Source organism: Notolepis coatsorum (assembly GCF_963971535.1).
Source record: "Notolepis coatsorum genome assembly, chromosome: 14".
Lineage (NCBI taxonomy): Eukaryota > Metazoa > Chordata > Actinopteri > Aulopiformes > Paralepididae > Notolepis > Notolepis coatsorum.
In genome coordinates, this window is record NC_140178.1 from 88,653,063 (window position 1) to 88,680,391 (window position 27,329).

At 41.4% G+C, this 27,329-nt stretch overlaps 4 protein-coding genes across 4 annotated transcripts in view; all 4 read right to left on the reverse strand.

Annotated features, from left to right (window-relative positions):
- The window catches only part of LOC311240909 (next to BRCA1 gene 1 protein-like), a 66,601-nt gene extending 63,954 nt beyond the window's left edge, over window positions 1-2,647 (reverse strand). The window contains 1 exon segment of the mRNA XM_084329521.1: window positions 2,405-2,647. Within this exon segment, the coding sequence (XP_084185647.1) occupies window positions 2,405-2,506 (102 nt within the window). The 5' untranslated portion in view covers window positions 2,507-2,647.
- The window catches only part of LOC311241011 (histone H3.2), a gene marked incomplete at its 3' end in the record, with an annotated part of 340,183 nt that overhangs the window by 193,167 nt on the left and 119,687 nt on the right, over window positions 1-27,329 (reverse strand). The window contains exon 2 of the mRNA XM_084329666.1: window positions 11,229-11,282. The remainder of the gene's footprint in view (window positions 1-11,228; window positions 11,283-27,329) is intronic.
- LOC311241010 (glucose-6-phosphatase catalytic subunit 1-like) lies at window positions 10,607-13,597 on the reverse strand (the record flags this gene model as incomplete). The annotated part of the gene is made up of 5 exons (XM_084329665.1): window positions 10,607-11,142; window positions 11,291-11,406; window positions 12,167-12,272; window positions 13,094-13,203; window positions 13,380-13,597. 5 exons carry the CDS (start codon window positions 13,595-13,597, stop codon window positions 10,607-10,609), a joined length of 1,086 nt encoding a protein of 361 aa, XP_084185791.1.
- On the reverse strand, window positions 18,769-23,439 carry LOC311240625 (glucose-6-phosphatase catalytic subunit 1-like; the record flags this gene model as incomplete). Its single annotated transcript, XM_084329197.1, has 5 exons — window positions 18,769-19,304; window positions 19,462-19,577; window positions 20,812-20,917; window positions 22,077-22,186; window positions 23,420-23,439. The coding sequence occupies 5 exons, from the start codon at window positions 23,437-23,439 to the stop codon at window positions 18,769-18,771; spliced, it is 888 nt and encodes a 295-aa protein (XP_084185323.1).

Here is a 27,329-nt window from a genome sequence, read left to right on the forward strand (position 1 = left end):
GACACAATGTTACAATGTTATTATAACAATACCTGGACCATGATGACACAATGTTGCAATGTTATTATAACAATACCTGGACCATGATGACACAATGTTACAATGTTATTATAACAATACCTGGACCACGATGACACAATGTTACAATGTTATTATCACAATACCTGGACCACGACGATGACACAATGTTACAATGTTATTATAACAATACCTGGACCACGATGACACAATGTTACAATGTTATTATCACAATACCTGGACCACGATGACACAATGTTACAATGTTATTATCACAATACCTGGACCATGATGACACAATGTTACAATGTATATGATTCATGAAACATACACTGTTGTGATTTAACTTTGATATTTTGTCTGAGATCAAATTAAAAAGTATTCAGACATTCAAACACTCTTTTATATACATTAAAAATATATATATGCTTTTTTATAAAAATGCTTTTTGGACAAAGACTAGGATATCTAGTCGTGACGAGAGTAGGAACAGTCTGAGAAGTAGCACCATGCTCAGCTCTGGAGACAAACAAGAGTGGGTGGGGTAGGTAGAATACAGAATACTCACTTTTCATGTACTGTATGTTTGTGTTTGTTTACAACCCCATTCCTACGCCCTTGGTTAACCATAGATAACATAGGCCTATTATGTCACAGCTCATTGTAAAGTGCAGCAGACAAGAATGTGACATGAAAATTATCCTGGATGACTCATGTCAGTCTCTCTCTCTGAATAGCACCACAGAGACGGAAACAATAGATAAGCTCTACTTCTATGGCGCGTGTAAACACCCCAAGAAAATCACAGAACTTGCAGAGTTTCCATATAGAGCATAATAAGAGGAGGCACAGCACCTCCACTGAATTCTAAACCACCTCCATTAACGTCGGACAGAGTAACAGCTACATTTATATTCAATAAAACCTTGGGGTCAGACCTCTAGTGCTTGTGAAAACTGGTCAGTTTACATTCTAACATGCCTCCTCGCAATTATCCTCGAGAGCAGTTTCACTCTGAACAACAGATCAGCTGTGAACATGCTTGTTAAAGGTTTAGCCTACCCTATGAAATAGAAAGTTTGGAGTGGGATAGTGTTTACATGTGTATTGAACTGGTGGGCTGTCGGACCAGAATTCAACAGCACCACCAGTGTCCCTGCTGGGTCCACATAGAAGTCCCAGTGTTGGTCCCATGGTCTTCTCAACCTGCCGGCTACTTGTCCAGTGAATTATACCCCCTCCCTGTTTCACACTCACAGTTCCACACGCTCACCCCGAGAGCAGCCTGGTACAACACCATGGTCTACTGTGTTGTGGGTTAGATGCCTTGTTCAAGAGCATCTCAACTGTTGTTGTTGTTGTGGGAGGGTGTTACCCATTCTCGTCCCCCTCCTTGTGATTGGCTACCTCTCGCAATTCTTACCATCGCTGTCTAGGTAAATGATCTAAAGTGGCAGTTAATTTGGCCATTCCAGCTTTCTTGTGTCATGAATTGTCCACAGAGACAATGCTAATTTCAATGACATCACTATCAAACATCTATGGCAGCCATCTTGGGTGTATACTGAAGGAGATACTATTTACACACCAGTAGGAAGAATCCTTTCTATTTCATATTCAACCTTCCGCCGTGCCAAACTGCAGTGGAACACGAGTGGAACTACGGTACGAGGTCCTACTTATCCTGCTCAGGTCGCCTGACAAAAACATCACCACCATCGCAAGAATGCATTGCAAACCTGTAGGAGTTAATTGAAACCCCTACAAAAGGCATCATAGTCAGTATGAATGAATGAATGAAAACGTTATTAACAGATTGCAGAATGGGTACAATACAGTACGGCTCAATACACACAATTGTTAAGGGGATGCAGACCAGCGAAAGACTTTTGTCTTGTTTACATCAGGGTCCCCCATTTTCAATTCATAGTGACATTTATGACATACACAACATACATGACATGTATGGCATACTAGGGACATACAGGTATTTAGTACATCCTATAGTATAGATGTAGCTAATCAACTCAGCATTGGGGGAAATAAATACGTAATGTCACATAATCAAACTGCTGATGCAGCAGCCCGTAACGATACACAGAGCATCTGGATCTGGTCTGACTTCATTGATGATGTGCTGTACTGGTGTTATAGTGACAAGTCAAAATCGTTGAAATTATATGGCAGTGTGTGGACTGGAGCGGTCATTGTGGTCAGTGTTGATCAACGATATACAATGGACAAGATGAGTAGCTATCACAAATCAGAGATACAAATACGGAATTGATAATAAACTGAAAAGGATGCGTGTAAAGGTAACGTGCTGAGGTGATGTCGGTGCTATTTTCGAACGGCCCCGGTTAGCCGTCGTTTATCCTTCTCTTACCATGGCCTCCATCGACTCCCAGCTTTTCGTCTCGGAGCCCGACAGGAGAAAATTCTTCGCATTTCCCCGGAAATTCACCTTCAGGTTGATATAGAAGTCCATGGCTTGGCTCTTCTGTGCGTTAAAACATATTATGGAAGATGGGGAAATGCGCCTTTTACGCGAGGTCTTGGGATTAATTTCGCCGATCCGGTCTACTGTAACTGTCAGTTATCCTCCGTGGGGATGAGAGATGGACGTATAGTTCTGTTTACATCAGCGCGCTGAACACGCCCACAACGACACCACGTGTCGGGAAAAGAGAACACGCCCACAACGACACCACGTGCGGGAAAAGAGAACACGCCCACAACGACACCACGTGTCGGGAAAAGAGAACACGCCCACAACGACACCGCGTGTCGGGAAAATATTCCCATAATTTGTTTGCAGCCTCCATGCTGCGTGAAAGAGCGCATTCTGGTCATATTAGATTATATCTGACATACTGCTTCTAAATTATAATATTATCCAAGAGGACATAGAAATAACTGGCTGGTTCTTTACCACTTGACTAGATTAGCTTGCTCATATACGGATGTTTTCTTATTTAAAACTGAAATACATTGAAACCGAAATTACGATGTATCCTAGCAAATCTCTCACCAATACCATGGTGTCAAAACTGTCTCCTATCTGTAGGTTAATTGTCATCTTGTTATCTGCCTGGAAATGCTAAGAAAAGTCATGGTAGCTGGCAGGATCCCCACCCAACCTCCTCCAATGTACCGTTTCTTCCCCCTCAAATTATATACTCTCTTTTTAGACTATTTTTGTACTCATAACAGTACTGTATAATAAAATAAAAAAATATCTAACCCTAACTAACCGTACTGTCATGCACTTGTCCTAATAAACTAACCTACACTGTAGCACTCAACACTTTGATGAACATTGTTGCTCAGCTGATAGAGTTGTGCCCTTCCTGATGGCTTGTCGTACAGAACTTGTAAGTCGCTTTGGATAAAAGCGTCAGCTAAATGACTAAATGTAAGTGAAAAATGTACTGTATATTTGTAGATCTGGTATGTCATAAATGCCTACAGTACTGTCTATCTGTATGTTGTGTATGTCATTTATGATTAATTGAAAATGGGGGACCCTGATGTAAACAAGACGAAAGTCTTTCTCTGGTCTGCATCCCCTTAACAATTGTGTGTGTATTGAGCTGTACTGTATTGTACACATTCTGCAATCTGTTAATACAATTTTCAATCAATCAATCAATCAATTCAAACATATCTTTTGGATTGTGAGGAAGCTTTGAAAGACCTGTTCTTGACCACTTGACTAGCTGTTCTGGGTAACTTGTATTTTCTTATATTTAATATAAAAACACATTGAAACTGAAATTAAAACATTTAATAATAATATTTCTTAGTTACATTAATATTGTGGCATCAAAACGTTCTCCTATTTGTAGGTTAACTCTCATCTTGTCTGCCAGGAAATGCTAAGAAAGGTCATGAAAGAAATGGTACTGTAGCTGTCAGGATTCGATCACATATACCTTTTTGGATTGTGAGAATGTTTTGAAAGACCAGTTCTTGACCACTTGACTAGTTTAGCTTGATAATTTATGTCTTCTTATATTAAAACTGAAAAACATTTAAAGTGAAATTAAAACATTTATCCCAGCAAATCTCTTAATTACATCAATATTGTCTGTGGTGTCGGGCGGTCGGACAGGGTGCGATCCACGGGGGGAGCTCGGTCCGCTATAGCTCCCCGGCCTAGATCAGACATCAGCTCCCCTGGGGGTCTCTAAATTACTGAAAATAAATGCTACTTTTGCCATGCATTTCTAATTTTTCTGTATCATCACCGTGTATAATAATAAACGTATGCTATTTTGGATGTATGATTAATGATTTGCGCACTAATTCACACGTAATATGGCAACATGCATGCTATTCTTGCAATTACCATTCGGAGCGCGGCGGCGCTGCAGCCTGCACGCACGCACGGTACAAATCAAACTTGACCCACTTTGTAACCTGTGGCTGTGACTTGTTGACACAGTGATCGTTTTGACAGCCAATAAATAAGGTCACTCAGGAATGCATAATGTCTAAACGAAAACAAGTAAGCCTAACCAATTTTGGTTTCACGAAGACAGTGAAGCTGACAGAGCAGCAGGAGGCGGGCCGCGGGATCATACAGGCGACGCTGTTACAATTACACCTGCTTGGTGCTGCTCCGGTGGGGACTATTATTAGTATTACAACGCCCGGTGACCGTGCCGTGGAAGCCCAGACCGTGGAAGCCCCCCCCCCCCCCCCCCCTGGCTCAACCAAAGACCATGCTATGGTTCGCACACTGGGTCGGGTGGCGTAGCGGAGATTGCGCTCGTCACCAATGCAAGAGGCTGCGGTCTCGACTCCCGGAGTCAGCATTGCCTGCGGCTTGGGCCGATCGTCATACTAACTCGTTTGGCTGGGTTAGGGGGAGGGCAAGTCGTGGTAATCTGGCCTTGTGAACAGCGACGCCTACAGGTCAGGTCTGGGCGCTTGCTCAGCGGAGGCAGGACTGAAGGCAGCGTGACCTCCCACGCGTTACACTTCACCAATGAGAGTCCTCGCTGCCAGGTTTGAAATGTCTTTATTGGAAATAACCCCTTGAGATGAAACCATCTTGTTTTTAAGGGGGTTCAAGGTGAAAAGAGAGCCGCTGGCTGTCTCTGCATGTGTCGGAGGAAGCATGTGGTAGACTTTAGGGTTCCCTTGTACCGACCAGTAGGGGGAACATGCGCACAACGACCAGGTAGGGGAGGGGGGGAATTGGCATAACGACTAAATTGGGATGGGGAGAAAAAGAGAGAAAAATTTGAGAAAGAGAGGATTAAACAAAAATATTGTCTGTGGTGTCAAAAACGTCTCCTAAGGCACTATAGGGCTTTCCGGCAATTGTCTATGTATGGGGTTTATATTATGGCGTATATCAGCGAGATGGACGACATCCTGAATGTTAAAATGGCACCCATTGCACTATGCGGAAATCTGGCGGCCAGTATAGGGTAAAAAAATATGTTGTCCCTCACATTCACCCATTCACACACTGACGGTGGATGCACCCATGCAATGAGCCTACGTGCTCATCGGGAGCAATTAGGGGTTATGTGTCTTGCTCAAGAACACTTCCATACGCTGCCTCGGAGGAGTGGGAATCTAACCAGGAACCTTCCGAATACCAGACGACTGCTCTATCTCCTTAGCGTTGAGACCCAACTAAAGTGTCATTCCGCCCCAAATAGTACTTCAATCCAAATAGTTTTTAAGGGTCAATTCAACCCAAATACTTTAAAGCATCATTCCACCCAACTAGGGGGGAGTTACAGGCAGAAAAAAATATGTAACTATAGAAAGGGTAATAATGACAGTAGTATATCCTATGAATAATAATAATAATAATAATAATAATAATAATAATAATAATAATAATAATAATAATAATAATAATAATAATAATAATAATAATAATAATAATAATAATAATAATAATAATAATAATAATAATAATAATAATAATAATAATAATAATAATAATAATAATATACATGGTATATATAGTAGACAGTATGTCCATTGCTCTCTCTCTCTGTGGTTCTCGACGTGGGATCCGGGGAAACCCAGAGATCCTTTAGGGTTCTCAGAAACATGGAGAATAGTTTAATTTCATTATTTCCTTCACTGGTAGTTAGCAGCACAATGAGATAATATACATCAGCGTTTCCGTTAGCCGGTAATTACCGGTATTTGACTGGCAAAATATGTTGAAGTCTGAATATTTAAATATCTCCGGTCATAATGTCCGGTGGAAATAATTCCTCTAAGCACAATTTTATTATTTGAATTGTATTAAAATAGGCTAAAATTAAATAGCCTATGCGATGAACGTAACAATCATTACATTTGTTTCATGGTGCTTCGCTCTAATAAAGCGCGGATGGCGCCGCTCGGATGTGAATCTTTTTTTTTCTTTTTTTGAGCCTGTCTGGCCACCATAATAACGACAAACAGCTATACGAGCGAGAGAGAGAGATGGCCAAACAAGCTAAACTTAACAAATATTTCATGAAACCAAGCACAAGCAGGTCTAATAATAATGACATTGACAACGAAGACGAGTCTTCTGAAGTCACAGAGACCGCCGATGCTCCCGCGGAAAATAAACAAATGTCGAGCGTTCAGGCGGCGGCCCGAGTGGAAAGTTAAATTCTCCTGGCTGAGGTACGACATTATAGTCTAGTAGTCTAGCGTCTATGATGTACGAGAGATAACATTGATTGAACGTACACAAAGTACACTTTATTGATTGAACCACAAAGAGCATCCCCAGTCTGCTGCTACCGTTGCGAGCCTCGCAGAAGTCCACCTGTTCCAATGCAATGGGGATCTAGTCGCAGGTACAAAACGGATAGGCAGAACGAGACAGGGTGAGTAAGTGTTGACATTTTTTAATCATAATGCAACTGTTGGTTGACTGCCGTGTCACATAGTAATGCATATAATTGATTATAACTAAATGTAGGCTATAATGAAATCAACAAACGCATTACGAGCATGTGGCTCGTCCTCTCGCTCTCTGCATGCAAACGAGGCAATGTGATGATCAACTACAGTTTGCTGTGTGTGAAGTTGAACATTATGATATGCGTGACGTGTCTGATACAACGAGGTGAAGCGATGTCGACTCGAGATTCATTTGGGGGTGCGTGTGACAGCTGCTGCAGTGCGAGCCTGCGTGGCGGGAGCTTGATGCTGAATCAGCGTATCGCACTAACTTGGGAGGCGAGAGATAGTAATTTGATTCTGCAAATCAATTTCTCATTCTTCGCTTGATGTAATTAATACAAATGTCCAATATAACGGAATTCGTTAGCTCATAAAAATGTGATTATAACAGACTGCTGTTTAAAACTCTGACCGGAATTTCAGGAATATGTCCGGGGATAGAAATCTTGCAGGACACTCAGACCGGCACGAATATGTTCTAACGGAAACGCTGATATACATGTGACTATTCTGATCATAGATTTCACTTCCTCTACCGTCATCTCCTTGTTATGGAATTCTGGACATAATCATATCTAACCACGAAGATCAGATGGCCTGAATCAATGCGGTGGTCCTTCTCATGGATAAAGGTTGAGAACCACTGCTCTTCCTCATAGCTGTTTCTTCTTCCTGTAGCCCAGAGCTCCAGCCACACAGTAAGGACAATAGCCACGGTGGTCAGAGGCACCATAGCACTCTTACAGAAGGACAACAAGTAGAACAGAACCCCTGTGTAGGCAGGAGGCCCCAAGGAGTCCAGTAGATGTAACAGCGCCAGCGTCACACTTATACAGCCAAACCTGTAGGTGGCAGCACTACAGCCACTCCCACGATGATCACTGGTGACTATTCTATTCGTCTCTGCGTAAAGGGGAGAGTGCATCATGATGATGATGATGAGGAGAAGGACGATGATGTTAATGATGATCATGATGGTGGTGATGATGATGATGATGATAATGATGATGGTTGTGGTGATGATGATAATGAGGAGGAGGAGAAGGACGATGACGTTAATGATGATCATGATGGTGGTGATGATGATGATGATGATGATGATGATGATGATGATGATGATGATGGTTGTGGTGATGATGATAATGAGGAGGAGGAGAAGGACGATGATGTTAATGATGATCATGATGGTGGTGATGAGGAGGAGGATGATGGTGATGATGATGGTGATGATGATGAGGATGGTGATGAGGAGGATGGTGATGATGATGGTGATGATGATGATGATGATGAGGAGGATGGTGATGATGATGAGGAGGATGGTGATGATGGTGGTGATGATGAGGAGGATGGTGATGGTGATGAGGATGAGGAGGAGGAGGAGGAGGAGGAGGAGGAGGAGGATGATGATGAGGAGGAGGAGCAGGAGGAGGATGGTGATGATGATGGTGATGGTGATGATGATGATGATGGTGGTGGTGATGATCAGGAGGATGGTGATGATGATGGTGATGAGGAGGATGGTGATGGTGATGATGATGATGAGCATGGTGTTATACTAAATATATTTTAATATAAGAACGAAAAACTTAAAATATGCTGCAAGATATAATTTTTTGAAAGAAAAAACAAATGTTTGATGTTTTACTCAAAACTGTACTTCAGTGTAGAGAATAGACTCAGATGACATGCTCTGGTATAGATGATTAAGTAATGCAGATGATTTATATGATATTTACATTAATATATACTGATTTATATTATATTAATATTTATATAGTGATGTATATGATGTTTACATTCATTTAGTGATTTATATGATATTTGCATTCATATAGTGATTTATATGACATTTACATTCATTTAGTGATTTATATGATATTTGCATTCATATAGTGATTTATATGATATTTACATTCATATAGTGATTTATATAATATTAACATTCATATAGTGATTTATATTAACAGAAATAACAGTTTGGTTCAGGAAGAGAAAAGACTGCAGGAGAAGAGAAATAAACATAAGAGGAAGATAATGATAATGAGAGGTAGATGGAAAATGGAGAGAGAGAGAGACATACAGGGAGAGAGAGACATACATGAAGATAGAGGGAGACATGATAATATTACTTACAGTTAGTGTGTTTTCCTGTTGGAATATCGGTGTCGTCAAGAGTCAAAGAAAACAACGACAAACTATGTCCTGACAGACTATACTACAGTCCTATCCCCTGGTCCTCAGCTGAAGTGGCCCCAAAAGGTGTCTGATAAGATAGGGGGTTGATTATGCATGGAGATAGGGGGTTGGGTATGCATGGCGATGGGGGGTTGCGACTAGCGGCCTCCAGGCTCCACAACAGGGGGTAGCGACTGCTGCCAGTTATTAGATAGTAAATTATATTGACCTATTTGTTTACACAGCTTGTGTTGTTTTTACTACCTGTACCCCCCCCCCCTTCCCCCATGCTGCTATGATGCCTGAATTTCCCCAAGGGGATCAATAAAGGAATATCTTATCTTATCTTATGCATGGTGCTCCCCCACTTCACATTATCATCTGATAAACCCTATGTAAGCACTGTTTACAGTCTATAATTGTAGTCAGGCTCCCCCACTTCCAGAAATAGCACCACCACATTGCTTAACATCTTGCATAATAATAATATTTCGTAAATTTTTGTTCCCTCCATCTTTTTTAGTCATGAACCAAAAATGTGTTTAAAAGGCGAAACATTTTCATTGCTATTGTGATGAAAATCAAGTCAAGTCAAGTTTTCCTTTATTAATCCCCTTGGGGAAATTCAGGTGTCATAGCAGCATGGGGGGGAGGGAGGTACAGGCAGAAAAACATATATAATTATAGAAATAGTAATAATGGCAGTAGTATATCCTATGAATAATAATAATAATAATAATAATAATAATAATAATAATAATAATAATAATAATAATAATAATAATAATAATAATAATAATAATAATAATAATAATAATAATAATAATAATAATAATAATAATAATAATAATAATAATTGTATACATGGTATATCAAATCAAGTCAAATTTATTTGTAAGGCCCGACAACACACGTTAATGTCCCCATGGGCCGGACACGTCTTCTTTAAACAAGTCAAGAAGAAACATAACAATAAGTCAAGAACAAAACAAGAACAACATAAGGTCCAACAAATTTTAAATAAATGCAAAATAAATGAATGAATGCAAACACTCCCAGACATACCCCACGCGAAGGTAAGGAAAAACTCACTAAAACCTAGCAATAGAAAAATAGAAAAAATGCACCACAGGCAGTGTGGAGGAGAGAAACCTATATATATATATAGTAGACAGTATGTCCATTGCTCTCTCTCTCTGTGGTTCTCGACGTGGGATCCGGGGAAACCCAGAGATCCTTTAGGGTTCTCAGAAACATGGAGAATAGTTTAATTTCATTATTTCCTTCACTAGTAGTTAGCAACACAATGAGATAATATACATGTGACTATTCTGATCATAGATTTCACTTCCTCTACTGTCATCTCCTTTATGGAATTCTGGACATAATCATATCTAACCACGAAGATCAGATGGCCTGAATCAATGCGGTGGTCCTCCACATGGATAAAGGTTGAGAACCACTGCAGTCTTCCTCATAGCTGTTTCTTCTTCCTGTAGCCCAGAGCTCCAGCCACACAGTAAGGGACAATAGCCACGGTGGTCAGAGGCACCATAGCACTCTTACAGAAGGACAACAGGTAGAACAGAACCCCTGTGTAGGCAGGAGGCCCCAAGGAGTCCAGTAGATGTAACAGCGCCAGCGTCACACTTATACAGCCAAACCTGTAGGTGGCAGCACTACAGCCACTCCCACGATGATCACTGGTGACTATTCTCTTCGTCTCTGCGTAAAGGGGAGAGTGCAGCCCCAAGCCTAAACCGAACAGAGTTCCACTGTTTCGGAACAGGCTGGCTAAGGGACTGGTGTCCATGTTGACCCATTCCGGTCGGTGGCACCAGCGCCGGGCTTTCTCCAGGGTCCAGAGGAGGTCCACCCCGAAGCAGGTCAGCAGGAGGACGTAGAGGAGGAGGGCCAGGGTAAGGAGAAGCAGGGAGGCGTGGAGGTAGCGTCGCAGGCTGGCCTCATAGATCCACTGGATACGGTTGAAGATCTCTGCTACGAGGATACCTGAGTAGAGACGAACGGAGAGGATGAGAAGAGGAATGAAGACATATTGTGTGTATACAGAGGATGAGAAGAAACTCAATCGATACTAGTGTGTGTATGTGTGTGTGTGTGTGTGTGTGTGTGTGTGTGTGTGTGTGTGTCTACTGACCTATGATGACCCCAGCGATGACCTGGTGAGGAAAGTGAGCAGCTATGAACACTCTGGAGAGACACACACATACCTGTACACACCAAAACACTGTCCACAACGAGCCACGCACACACCTGACAGACAGACACACACACACAAATGAGAGTCAGTGCAGTAAATACAAACAAACACATACACTCATAATGCACATATCACAAAACACAGAACACTGTCCATAGTGAGTCAGTCACACACACACTTCAAAACGTTTTCCACAATAAGCCTCATCATCAGCATCACCATCACAATCATTATCATCATCATCATCATCATCACAATCATTATCATCATCATCATCACCATCACCATCACAATCATTATCATCATCATCATCACCATCACAATCATTATCACAATCATTATCATAATCATCATCATCATCATCACCACCACCACAATAACACAGCACACATAGGGGTGACAGTGGCTCAGGAGGTAGATTGAAGGTTCCCGGTTAAATTCCGGCTCCTCTCAACAGCATGTCGAAGTGTCCTTGAGACACTGCCAAGACACTTAACAACCTAACTGCTCCCGTTGAGCAGATTGGCACCTTGCGTGTGTGTGAATGTGTGAGTGAATGTCTAAGTGATTGTGTGAGTGAATGTCTGAGTGAATGGGTGAGTGAATGTGTGAGTGAATGGGTGGTTGTGAGACATAAGTTGTGAAGCACTTTGGATAAAAGATATAAATGCAGTCCATTTACCATTGCATCACACACACACACACACACACACACACACACATTAGCCTAATATAACAATTTAAGTCATATTTGAACATTATTGCTCATAATAGATGAAGTAGATTAATGGCCAACACTGAAGTTACTCTCACCATTTTTTAATGTGACTCCCTTGTTCTTTCAGCACTGTGGCGAGGATTGATGACATCATGGCGTAGTACACCCCTGCAGATCCCATGGCATGTCCTGATGGACTTCCTGTCAGGGATAGAAATTACCTCTGGGATACTTTTCAGGAAACTGCAGTTCCTTATATAGTGATGTATATGATGTTTACATTCATTTAGTGATTTATATGATATTTGCATTCATATAGTGATTTATATGATATTTACATTCATATAGTGATTTATATGATATTTACATTCATATAGTGATTTATATTATATTTACATTCATATATAGTGATTTATATGATATTAACATTCATATAGTGATTTATATGAACATAAATAACAGTTTGGTTCAGGAAGAGAAAAGACTGCAGGAGAAGAGAAATAAACATAAGAGGAAGATAATGATAATGAGAGGTAGATGGAAAATGGAGAGAGAGACATACAGGGAGAGAGAGAGACAAACATGAAGATAGAGGGAGACAGATAGAGATATACATGAAGATAGAGGGAGACAGAGAGAGACATACATGAAGATATATGGAGACAGAGAGAGACATACAGGGAGAGAGAGACGTACATGAAGATAGAGGGAGACACAGAGAGAGATATACATGAAGATAGAGGGAGACAGAGAGAGACATGCAGGTAGAGAGACATACATGAAGATAGAGGGAGACATACATGGAAATAGAGGGAGACAGAGAGACATACAGTGGGAGAGACATACAGGAAGAGAGATACACACAGGGAGAGGGAGACAGATATATATACAGTGAGAGAGAGACATACAGGAAGAGAGATACACACAGGGAGAGGGAGACAGATATATATACAGTGAGAGAGAGACACACAGGGAGAGAGAGAGACATACGGGGGAGAGAGGAAGAGCAGCAGATAGCTAACCTGGGCCAGTCTCACAAGTCATGGGGAACTGCTCTATCATTGGCTGGGAGGAGTTGCCATAGTAACCTGTCTCCTGTACCCACCAATAAGGACGTTCCCCAAACAGAAGCCTAAGCAGAATAGAGGGATAGATCATTATCATCATCACCATCCTCCTCATCATCATCATCACCATCCTCATCACCACCATCATGATCATCATTAACATCATCGTCATCATCATCATCATCATCATCATCATCATCATCATCACAATCATCATCAATATCATCATCAACCCACTCACCATTTGAGTATGAGGTTGAGCCAGTCTCCCACTACTGCCACCCAGACTAGTTTGACCGCTAGAGGCTGCCGTAGGTGGAACCAGACAGGAAAGAGCACAAAGAATGTGTTCCGCAGGTCCATCACCATGGAGACCAACAGGAAGTAGTGCTGGCTGTGTCTGTAGTGGGTCTGCAGGTAGTAGGTGGCGCTCACGCCTGAGCTGTGGACCAAGTCCATCATCACTGCAGGAGACGTGTTGTCTGGTTCCTGCTAAGGACGGTAAATGCAGAGGATGTCACTGTTGTCATATTGTGTCATATCCTGTGAACAGATCGGGGTATAAAACATGCACGGTTCAAATCTCTCCGCATTCCCATTGATTTGATCCCCCCAACATTCCACCAGCTCAATCTGAGCATGTGTGCCATACTCCCCAATCTACCACTAGATGCCTTACTGGTGACTACTGGAAAACTAGATTTATTTCTATCCTTGTGGGGACATTGGTCGGGTCCCATGAGGACAAAGTGTGTGTGTGTGTGTGTGTGTGTGTGTGTGTGTGTGTGTGTGTGTGTGTGTGTGTGTGTGTGTGTGTGTGTGTGTGTGTGTGTTTATCCCCATTAGAGACACATGAAAGCTTCCTGGGGTCCTGGACAAACAAATACAATACAAATGTACAACAAAAAATACGAATAAAAAATAAAAACAAAACACAAATAAAAAATTTATACAAATATACAAATTCACATTATAAAATCTAACATTCCAGTCAAACAAAAAAAAGATAAAATACACAGATAACAGTTACATACTTGACAAAACACAAATAAAAAATGTATACAAATATACAAATTCACATTATAAAATCTAACATTCCAGTCAAACAAAAAATATATAGTTACAGTTACATACTTGACATGTTTGCAAGATATCGCTTAATATTTGTTTTGAAAGTAATTTTATTATGTATTGTGGATGAGATGTTTTTCGGCAGAGCATTCCAGAGTGCTATTGACCTATATGCCAGTGAGTTTGAGAAAATTAGATTTTGGTGCTGATTTTGTTCTGATGTTACCAGAAGCGGCCCCTCTAGTGTTGTAACCATGTTCAGAAGTCATTTCTAACTGCTGAGCCAAGCTAGATGGCTTACCAGTGCTAATAATGTTCCGCAGTAGCATTAGAAGGGACACTTCTAACACACGCACACTTATGGCCAAAGGAAAGGACACTTTAAATTAGAATAACAGGAACAGTGTATTGCACTACCAAAGCTAACTAGCATGTCCCACATGCTCTGTAAATAACTATGTACAGATACCGAGATGTCACTCCATGTTACCTGCTACCTGTTACTGCACAATGTTGTTTTCTTCTTTTGATTCTATTATATGTACCACTGTATTGCACATCGTTGCGGGCAAGACCACCCGCATTTCATTGTATACCTGTATGCCGTGACAATTAAAACTCTTGACTTGACTTGACTAGAAGACTCATCGATACTTTATTTTCAACCATCAGCCATGCCAGATGTTCATGCATAAAACCAATACTTGTCCTGTATAAACAGCCTAGTGCCAGGCGAGCTGCTTTATTCTGAGCAACCTGCAACTTTTTTAAATTAGATTTTGTAGCTGACGACCAGATAACAGGGCAGTATTCTAAATGAGACAAAACCAAAGAATAAATAACAGATTTCATTATGGAGGGAGTGATAAAAGCAGAACATTTCCTAGTCATAAAAATTCCTCTTCCCATTTTAATGACAATATTATTTATATGTTTAGACCAAGATAAGGAGCTATCAATAGTAACTCCGAGAAGTTGTATTGTGTTCACTTGTTCAATTTGTGTGGTGCCAATTGACAGTTTTAACTGAGGATGCATGCCCAACATGTGTCTAGATCCAAGCACAATGGTCTTAGAGATATTTAACACCAACTTGTTGCACTCAATCCATTCATACATGTCTGTTAAGGCCCTGTTCAAGGTGTCAGTTACATCTTGCTCAGATGTAGCTGCACTGTATAATGTTGTGTCATCAGCAAACATAATTGTTTTAAAAAATGTTACAGCCAACGGTAAATCATTGGTAAAGATGGAGTATAACAAAGGCCCTAGGCAGCTTCCTTGTGGAACCCCACAAATGGGATTCCATTTTGAAAAGCTGCCATTAAAGAAGACTCTCTGTTGTCTCCCTGAGAGATAATTAATAAACCATGATAGTACATTGGAGGTGAAACCATAACACTGTAGCTTATCTACAAGCAAGGTATGATCAATTACATCAAATGCTGCACTGAAATCCAACATAACGGCACCTACTAATTTCTTGTCATCCATACTTGATAACCAGTCATCACTCATTTGCAAGAGTGCAGTGCTTGTAGAATGACCTTCCCTGTATGCATGCTGAAAGGCTGAGAGCAGATTGTTATTGAAAAAGTGTGTGTGTGTGTGTATCATCCACAGAAGCTTAGAGTGAAGTACGACTGGGAAGAAAGAAAGAAAGAAAGAAAGAAAGAAAGAAAGAAAGAAAGAAAGAAAGAAAGAAAGAAAGAAAGAAAGAAAGAAAGAAAGAAAGAAAGAAAGAAAGAAAGAAAGAAAGAAAGAAAGAAAGAAAGAAAGAAAGAAAGAAAGAAAGAAAGAAAGAAAGAAACAGTTTTAACTGAGGATGCATGCCCAACATGTGTCTAGATCCAAGAACAATGGCCTTTGTCTTAGATATATTTAACACCAACTTGTTGCACTCAATCCATTCATAAATGTCTGTTAAGGCCCTGTTCAAGGTGTCATTTACATCTTGCTCAGATGTAGCTGCACTGTATAATGTTGTGTCATCAGCATACATAATTGTTTTAATTTTTTTTTGCAGCCAACGGTAAATCATTGGTAAAGATGGAGTATAACAAAGGCCCTAGGCAGCTTCCTTGTGGAACCCCACAAATGGGATTCCATTTTGAAAAGCTGCCATTAAAGAAGACTCTGTTGTCTCCCTGAGAGATAATTAATAAACCATGATAGTGCATTGGAGGTGAAACCATAACACTGTAGCTTATCTACAAGCAAGGTATGATCAATTACATCAAATGCTGCACTGAAATCCAACATAACGGCACCTACTAATTTCTTGTCATCCATACTTGATAACCAGTCATCACTCATTTGCAAGTGTGCAGTGCTCGTAGAATGACTTTCCCTGTATGCATGCTGAAAGGCTGAGAGCAGATTGTTATTGAAAAAGTAATCCATGATCTGTGTGTGTGTGTGTGTGTGTATCATGCACAGAAGCTTAGAGTGAAGTACGACTGGGGAGAAAGAAAGAAAGAAAGAAAGAAAGAAAGAAAGAAAGAAAGAAAGAAAGAAAGAAAGAAAGAAAGAAAGAAAGAAAGAAAGAAAGAAAGAAAGAAAGAAAGAAAGAAAGAAAGAAAGAAAGAAAGAAAGAGTTTTAACTGAGGATGCATGCCCAACATGTGTCTAGATCCAAGAACAATGGCCTTTGTCTTAGATATATTTAACACCAACTTGTTGCACTCAATCCATTCATAAATGTCTGTTAAGGCCCTGTTCAAGGTGTCATTTACATCTTGCTCAGATGTAGCTGCACTGTATAATGTTGTGTCATCAGCATACATAATTGTTTAAAAAAAAAAATTGCAGCCAACGGTAAATCATTGGTAAAGATGGAGTATAACAAAGGCCCTAGGCAGCTTCCTTGTGGAACCCCACAAATGGGATTCCATTTTGAAAAGCTGCCATTAAAGAAGACTCTCTGTTGTCTCCCTGAGAGATCATTAATAAACCATGATAGTACATTGGAGGTGAAACCATAACACTGTAGCTTATCTACAAGCAAGGTATGATCAATTACATCAAATGCTGCACTGAAATCCAACATAACGGCACCTACTAATTTCTTGTCATCCATACTTGATAACCAGTCATCACTCATTTGCAAGAGTGCAGTGCTCGTAGAATGACCTTCCCTGTATGCATGCTGAAAGGCTGAGAGCAGATTGTTATTGAAAAAGTAATCCATGATCTGTGTGTGTGTGTGTGTATCATCCACAGAAGCTTAGAGTGAAGTACGACTGGGGAGAAAGAAAGAAAGAAAGAAAGAAAGAAAGAAAGAAAGAAAGAAAGAAAGAAAGAAAGAAAGAAAGAAAGAAAGAAAGAAAGAAAGAAAGAAAGAAAGAAAGAAAGGGAGCATTTGAATCCTATGAGTGATGCTCTGTGATTAAACCCCTTTTAGACAAATCATACCTGTATATAAAATCTAAATACAATCACATCACAATAAAGGTTTAATAAATATGAGAAATAATATTACTTACAGTTAGTGTGTTTTCCTGTTGGAATATCGGCGTTGTCAAGAGTCAAAGAAAACAACGTCAAACTATGTCCTGACAGACTATACTACAGTCCTATCCCCTGGTCCTCAGCTGAAGTGGCCCCAAAAGGTGTCTGATAAGATGGGGGGGTTGATTATGCATGGGGATGGGGGTATGCATAGGGTTGGGGGGTTGGGTATGCATGGAGATGGGGGGTTGGGTATGCATGGGAGCGGTGCTCTCCCCACTTTACATTATCATCTGATAAACCCTATGTAAGCACGGTTTACAGTCTATAATTGTAGTCGGGCTCCCCCACTTCCAGAAATAGCACTACCACATTGCTTAACATCTTGAATAATAATAATGTTTAGTACATTTTTGTTCCCTCCATATTTTTTAGTCATGAACCAAAAATGTGTTTAAAAGGCGAAACATTTTCATTGCTATTGTGATGAAAATCAAGTCAAGTCAAGTTTTCCTTTATTAATCCCTTTGGGGAAATTCAGGTGTCATAGCAGCATGGGGGGGAGGGAGGTACAGGCAGAAAAACATATATAATTATAGAAATAGTAATAATGGCAGTAGTATATCCTATGAATAATAATAATAATAATAATAATAATAATAATAATAATAATAATAATAATAATAATAATAATAATAATAATAATAATAATAATAATAATAATAATAATAATAATAATAATAATAATAATAATAATAATAATAATAATAATAATAATAATAATAATAATAGTATACATGGTATATATAGTAGACAGTATGTCCATTGCTCTCTCTCTCTGTGGTTCTCGACGTGGGATCCGGGGAAATCCTTTAGGGTTCTCAGAAACATGGAGAATAGTTTAATTTTCATTATTTCCTTCACTAGTAGTTAGCAGCACAATGAGATAATATACATGTGACTATTCTGATCATAGATTTCACTTCCTCTACCGTCATCTCCTTGTTATGGAATTCTGGACATAATCATATCTAACCACGAAGATCAGATGGCCTGAATCAATGCGGTGGTCCTCCACATGGATAAAGGTTGAGAACCACTGCTCTTCCTCATAGCTGTTTCTTCTCCCTGTAGCCCAGAGCTCCAGCCACACAGTAAGGGACAATAGCCACGGTGGCCAGAGGCACCATAGCACTCTTACAGAAGGACAACAGGTAGAACAGAACCCCTGTGTAGGCAGGAGGCCCCAAGGAGTCCAGTAGATGTAACAGCGCCAGCGTCACACTTATACAGCCAAACCTGTAGGTGGCAGCACTACAGCCACTTCCACGATGATCACTGGCGACTATTCTCTTCGTCTCTGCGTAAAGGGGAGAGTGCAGCCCCAAGCCTAAACCGAACAGAGTTCCACTGTTTCGGAACAGGCTGGCGAAGGGACTGGTGTCCATGTTGACCCATTCCGGTCGGTGGCACCAGCGCCGAGCTTTCTCCAGGGTCCAGAGGAGGTCCACCCCGAACCAGGTCAGCAGGAGGAGGTAGAGGAGGAGGGCCAGGGTAAGGAGCAGCAGGGAGGCGTGGAGGTAGCGGCGCAGGCTGGCCTCATAGATCCACTGGATATGGTTGAAGATCTCTGCTACGAGGATACCTGAGTAGAGACGAACGGAGAGGATGAGAAGAGGAATGAAGACATATGGTGTGTATACAGAGGATGAGAAGAGGAATGGCGACGTATGGTGTGTATACAGAGAATGAGAAGAAACTCAATCGATACTAGTGTGTGTGTGTGTGTGTGTTCTACTGACCTATGATGACCCCAGCGATGACCTGGTGAGGAAAGTGAGCAGCTAGGAACACTCTGGAGAGACACACACATACCTGTACACACCAAAACACTGTCCACAACGAGCCACGCACACACCTGACAGACACACACACACACGAGAGTCAGTGCAGTAAATACAAACAAACACATACACTCATAATGCACATATCACAAAACACAGAACACTGTCCATAGTGAGTCAGTCACACACACACTTCAAAACGTTTTCCACAATAAGCCTCATCATCAGCATCACCATCACAATCATTATCATCATCATCATCATCATCATCATCACCACCACAATAACACAGCAATAGACACACACGCGCATTACGCACACACATGCACACATAAGGGTGACAGTGGCTCAGGAGGTAGAACGATTGTAGATTGAAGGTTCCCGGTTAAATTCCGGCTCCTCTCAGTGAATACCACGATCACAACACCAGAGGGAGCTCCACAAATCATGTTAAACCCAGATTCGGCTCAAGCAAGGGACTAAACACGTTTAGCAAATATGCCACATCAATGTGGAACGCCCTACCCAAAGCTGTAAAGGAATGTGAATCACTACCCACTTTCAAAAACACTCTCAAAGAACACCTACGGGAGACTGCAATTCGAAACTGGCCCCTGTAAATGTCCTAACCCAACCCCCTCCAATGTACAGTAAATGACCAAGTATGGTCTTGTCAATATTCCAATGTACAGTTTTGCTTGTACAGTTGTACAGTCCCCCCCACCCCCCCCACCTACCCAACCTCCTCCAATGTACAGTTTATACGTCAAATGTATATACTCTCTTTTATGGACTCTTTTCGTATCACAAACAGTACTGTATTTGCAAATCAGGGACCCTGATGTAAACAAGACGAAAGTCTTTCTCTGGTCTGCATCCCCTTAACAATTGTATGTATTGAGCTGTACTGTACTGTACCCATTCTGCAATCTGTTAATAAAGTTTTCAATCAATCAATCAATCAATCAATCAATCAATCAATGTCGAAGTGTCCTTGAGACACTGCCAAGACACTTAACAACCTAACTGCTCCTGTTGAGCAGATTGGCACCTTGCGTGTGTGTGAATGTGTGAGTGAATGTGTGAGTGAATGTGTGAGTGAATGTCTGAGTGATTGGGTGAGTGAATGTGTGAGTGAATGGGTGGTTGTGAGACATAAGTTGTGAAGCACTTTGGATAAAAGATATAAATGCAGTCCATTTACCATTGCATCACACACACACATATTAGCCTAATATAACAATTTAAGTCATATTTGAACATTATTTCTCATAATAGATTAATGGCCAACACTGAAGTTACTCTCACCATTTTTTAATGTGACTCCCTTGTTCTTTCAGCACTGTGGCGAGGATTGATGACATCATGGCGTAGTACACCCCTGCAGATCCCATGGCATGTCCTGATGGACTTCCTGTCAGGGATAGAAATTACCTCTGGGATACTTTTCAGGAAACTGCAGTTCCGCTTAAAATAACTATATTTGATTTAACAGAATGCCTTTGATTTATTTCATGAATTAGATTTGTCATGTTGAATGAATGAATGAATGAAGTTTATTTTCCGGTCTTGTTTACAGCACATGCTTATTTTTGCCTATCCTTTACAAATTCTTAAAAACTAAATATATTTTAATATAAGAACGGAAAACTTAAAATATGCTGCAAGATATAATTTTTTGAAAGAAAAAACAAATGTTTGATGTTTTACTCAAAACTGTACTTCAGTGTAGAGAATAGACTCAGATGACATGCTCTGGTATAGATGATTAAGTAATGCAGATGATTTATATGATATTTACATTCATACTGATTTATATTATATTAATATTTATATAGTGATGTATATGATGTTTACATTCATTTAGTGATTTATATGATATTTGCATTCATATAGTGATTTATATGATATTTACATACATAGTGCTTTATATGATATTTACATTCATATAGTGATTTATATGATATTTACATTCATATAGTGGTTTATATGATATTTACATTCATATAGTGATTTATATTATATTTACATTCATATATAATGATGTATATGATATTAACATTCATATAGTAATTTATATGAACATAAATAACAGTTTGGTTCAGGAAGAGAAAAGACTGCAGGAGAAGAGAAATAAACATAAGAGGAAGATAATGATAATGAGAGGTAGATGGAAAATGGAGAGAGAGACATACAGGGAGAGAGAGAGACAAACATGAAGATAGAGGGAGACAGATAGAGATATACATGAAGATAGAGGGAGACAGAGAGAGACATACATGAAGATATATGGAGACAGAGAGAGACATACAGGGAGAGAGAGACGTACATTAAGATAGAGGGAGAGAGAGACATATATTAAGATATAGGGAGACAAAGAGAGACATGCAGGGAGAGAGACATACATGAAGATAGGGGGAGACATACATGGAAATAGAGGGAGACAGAGAGACATACAGTGGGAGAGACATACAGGAAGAGAGATACACACAGGGAGAGAGAGACAGATATACATACAGTGAGAGAGGGAGAGAGACATACGGGGGAGAGAGGAAGAGCAGCAGAGAGCTAACCTGGGCCAGTCTCACAAGTCATGGGGAACTGCTCTATCATTGGCTGGGAGGAGTTGCCATAGTAACCTGTCTCCTGTACCCACCAATAAGGACGTTCGCCAAACAGAAGCCTAAGCAGAATAGAGGAGGGGGGGAAATTGGACATCAGCACCATCATCATCATCACAATCATTCTCATCATCACCACCATCATCACATCACCATCCTCCTCCTCCTCATCATCATCACCACCACCACCATCATCATCATCACCAACACCACCAGAGGCAGTACATTTGAATCCTATGAGTGATGCTCTGTGATTAAACCCCTTTTAGACAAATCATACCTGTATATAAAATCTAAATACAATCACATCACAATAAAGGTTTAATCAATATGAGAAATAATATTACTTACAGTTAGTGTGTTTTCCTGTTGGGTTATCGGCGTTGTCAAGAGTCAAATAAAACAACGACAAACCTATGTCCTGACAGACTATACTACAGTCCAATCCCCTGGTCCTGAAGTGGCCCCAAAAGGTGTCTGATAAGATGCCTGTTGATGTCCCCCCTCCTGTTTATGCGTGTGTTTTACAGAATGTGTGTTGTCTGTGTGATGTTTATGTGTGTGTTTTACAGAATGTATGTTTGTGTGTATATGGAGTTCTTGTAAAAGTGGCTTAATCTAAAAATAATAATAATAATGCAATGTGTAGATTTATTTGTAAAATATTTGTATACATGTCAGGTGATGTATGTTGTGCATGTAAATGTAGAGCTTGCACGTGTGTGTGTGTGTGTGTGTGTGTGTGTGTGTGTGTGTGTGTGTGTGTGTGTGTGTGTGTGTGTGTGTGTGTGTGTGTGTGTGTGTGTGCGTGCGTCCCGTCCGTGCGTGAGTGCGTGCGTGTGTGTGCCTGCGTGCTGTGTGTGTATATGAGTGAAATAAAGCATAGAGCAAAGTGTATTGAGGTGTATTGACACCTCTCTCTCTTTTATACCCTGAAGGACCAGCTGGTTAAGCTGTCATCAGCCATGGACTTTGGACTATGGGGAGAGAGTGGCGTGAGGAGAGAGGGAGAGGGAGAGGGAGAGGGAGAGAGAGAGATGGATGAAAAGAGAGCAGAAGCAGCGGAGAGAGTGATGATTTGTCATCTATGTTGGAAGAGACAACGGTTACTATGTGCAAAACAACAGTTGATATATGAGAAATATATAAACTTAAAAAAATATATATATAAAATGTGGTGTTCTATTACGGGATCTTGTAAACAAGCCACAGTGGAGAAGAAATATGCTTTTCCAGTGTTTTACCCGCTCCACACTGGCACAGAAATTAGGCAATTTTCTTTCAAAAGTGGTTACCAATTGTTACAGGCAGCCATGTTGGAAGAAAGAGAACTATACAAACATTACATGCAAGTTTTCTATTGATTAACTTCTCCTGGAACCATCACCTTATCGCGGTGGAGAGGTTTGCGTGTCCTTAGGATCCTGAGAGCTATGTTGTCTAGTGCTCCTGGTAGGGTCACCCATGGAAAACTGGTCTCAGGTGAGGGAACAGACGAAGAATGGTTCAACCACTGCCCGGGGAGGGCTAAGGGAGCACTACCCTGACAAAAAAGCACCTCTGGGTAGGCCAATCCCCCGCTCAGAGGTTAACTTTTGATTACGAAAACACTGACAGATAACTTGAGCGCAAGGTCTCCGGGTGGTGGATCCGAAATGGAAAATATGACGTCTGCTAGCCAAAGCCTCTGGGAAGCTAGGAGATCGAATGTCCTCCCAACCAGGAAACCTACAAAGATTGGAACATGGAACGTGCGCACCATGTACGAAGCAGGGAAAGCTGCCAACATCGCAAAGGAGATGCAAAGCTATGGCTTACACATCCTAGGTTTAAATGAAACAAGATGGATAAGTTCAGGAGAGAGCAGATTAGCATCCGGAAAACAGATACTGTACTCCGGACATGAAGAAGAAGGCGCCCCACACACGCAGGGGGTAGGCATCATGCTCTCAACACAGGCGGAGAAGGCTCTCATTGGATGGAAACCAGTCTCCTCTAGACTCATCACAGCAAAGTTCAGAACGTCTCATCCAAGAATCACACTCAGGTTCATTGTGGCATACGCACCAACCAACGATGCTACAGAAGAGTCAAAGGAGGAGTTCTATGGAAACCTACAGAACACACTACTCAAAGCAACGGAAAGGGAGGTGGTTATACTGATGGGCGACATGAACGCCAAAGTGGGAAAAGAAAACAACGGATACATACCAGTCATGGGACAGCAAGGAGTGGGCTGCAGAAACGAAAATGGGCAGATGTTTTTGGACTTCTGTGCAGACAACAGCCTGGTAATTGGCAGAACCTTTTTCCTACATAAAGAAACACACAAGACCACATGGGTGTCCCCTGATCAGAAAACATGCAACCAAATCGATCACATATGCATCAGGAAGCAGTTCAGACAATCTCTGCTTGATGTGCGAACAAAGAGAGGTGCAGGTGTGGGATCAGACCACCACTTAGTCATAGCAAAGGTAGAACTGAAGCTGAAAAGGGGGACCCCAGGAAACAGAATAACAAAGTATGACACCAAGAAACTGGAAGAAAAACTACACCAGAAGCACTTCCAGATCACACGGAGGAACAAGTTCCATTCCAGGCCCTGGCTGAAATGGGCAGTGGGGAAGAAGAAATCGACGAAAGCTGGGAGAAGATCAAAAACGTGTGGCAAACAACCTGCAAGGAATGTCTGGGAAGAAGAAAGAAAGAAAACAAAATGTGGATCACCCAAAGAATATTGGACAGCATGGAGGAGAGGAAAAAGGCAAAGGACCACCTCAACAATGCCAGGACGAGAGCAGCCAAGGAGAACCACACAAAGGAATACAACAGGATCCATAAAAAAATAAGGAAAAAGGTCAGGGCGGACAAGAGATGCTACCATGAAGAGCTTGCTACACAAGCAGAAGAAGCAGCGGGACAGAGAAACATGAGAGGTATACAACATCACCAGGAAGCTCTCGGGGAGAAGGATGAGATCAGAGAAGCCCATAAAAGACAAGGCAGGAAACACACTATCCACAAAGGAAGAACAAACAGGGAGTTGGGTAGAACATTTCACAGAGCTGCTCAACAGAGCACCAGCGAGCACCCCAGCAGATATACAAGCAGAAACAGACACACTCCCACTGAAAATGACCCCCCCAACAAAAGAAGAAACTAGGAAAGCAATATCACAATTGAGAGATGGGAAAGCAGCAGGACCAGACACCATTCCGAGTGAAGCATTCAAGACCGACATCACTACAAGCATCAAAGCACTCCATCCCCTCATGAGGAAAATTTGGCAAGAAGAAAGGATACCCAAAGATTGGAAAGAAGGCTACATAGTGAAGATACCAAAGAAAGGGGACCTTGCACTATGCAAGAACTACCGGGGGATCACGCTACTTTCGACCGCCAGCAAAGTCTTCAACCGGATAATCCTAGATAGGATGAAGACTGCCGTTGACATGCTCCTCAGAGACCATCAAGCAGGATTCCGGAAAGAAAGGTCATGCATAGACCAGATCACCACACTGAGGATGATCATCGAACAGTCCCTGGAATGGAACAGCTCCTTATACATCAACTTCATCGATTTTGAACAGGCCTTTGACAGTCTAGATAGGAACAGTCTGTGGCACCTGATGGAACACTATGGAATCCCACCGAAGTACATCAACATCATCAGAGGATCATATGACGGGATGACAAGTAGGGTACTGCACAGAGGGGAGCCCTCAAACCCGTTTGAGATAAAGACCGGAGTGAGACAAGGCTGCCTGCTGTCCCCCTTCTTGTTCCTGCTGGCCATTGATTGGACCATGAAGAAGACAACCGAAGGAGCCAGAAACGGCATCCAGTGGACAATGATGCACCAGCTTGAAGACCTCGATTTTGCAGATGACCTAGCTCTCTTATCACACAGTCACCAGCAAATGCAACAAAAGACCAACAAACTAAAGGAAACAGCCTCAACTCTAGGAATGAAGATCAATAGGGTAAAAACCAAGATTATGAAGATCAACACAAAGTGCCAGCAAAACATTGAACTAGAGAGAGGCCATCGAAGAAACTAACTCCTTCACCTACCTTGGGAGCGTAGTAGATACAGCGGGTGGCACAGAAGAAGACATCAGAGTGCGAATCGGAAAAGCAAGAACGGCATACAACCTACTTGGTCGAGTATGGAGGTCTCGCAAAATAAAAACAAACACAAAGCTGAGGATATTTAACTCCAATGTTAAATCAGTCCTCCTGTATGGCTCGGAGACCTGGAAGACAACTGTAGGGCTGAAGCAAAAAGTACAGTCCAAATGTCATTACAAATTTGGACCTGTGGGAGCGCACAAAACAACTACCCCCGCCAGAAGAAATAAAGAAGAGAAAGTGGATGTGGATAGGCCATACCCTGAGAAAGGAAGACACAAACATCACCCGGCAAGCCCTACGATGGAACCCACCTGGAAAGAGGAAACGCGGCAGGCCTCGAAACACCTGGCGCCGTTCTTGGGAAGGGGGAATGAAAGAGGCTGGACTGGGATGGCACAACATCGTTCGGGAGGCCAAAAACTGTGCAACATGGAAAGAAATTGTCAGTGGCCTATGCTCCGCAGGGAGTGCAAAGGCTTAAGTCAAGTAAGTAAAGTCTCTATTGATTATATTTATTTGTGTGTATATGACAACTCGTCAGACAGACAGACAGGCAGGCAGGAGCACAGGTAAAAGGGTAGACAGACAGACAGACCGGAGTGAGACAAGGCTGCCTGCTGTCCCCCTTCTTGTTCCTGCTGGCCATTGATTGGACCATGAAGAAGACAACCGAAGGAGCCAGAAACGGCATCCAGTGGACAATGATGCACCAGCTTGAAGACCTCGATTTTGCAGATGACCTAGCTCTCTTATCACACAGTCACCAGCAAATGCAACAAAAGACCAACAAACTAAAGGAAACAGCCTCAACTCTAGGAATGAAGATCAATAGGGTAAAAACCAAGATTATGAAGATCAACACAAAGTGCCAGCAAAACATTGAACTAGAGAGAGGCCATCGAAGAAACTAACTCCTTCACCTACCTTGGGAGCGTAGTAGATACAGCGGGTGGCACAGAAGAAGACATCAGAGTGCGAATCGGAAAAGCAAGAACGGCATACAACCTACTTGGTCGAGTATGGAGGTCTCGCAAAATAAAAACAAACACAAAGCTGAGGATATTTAAC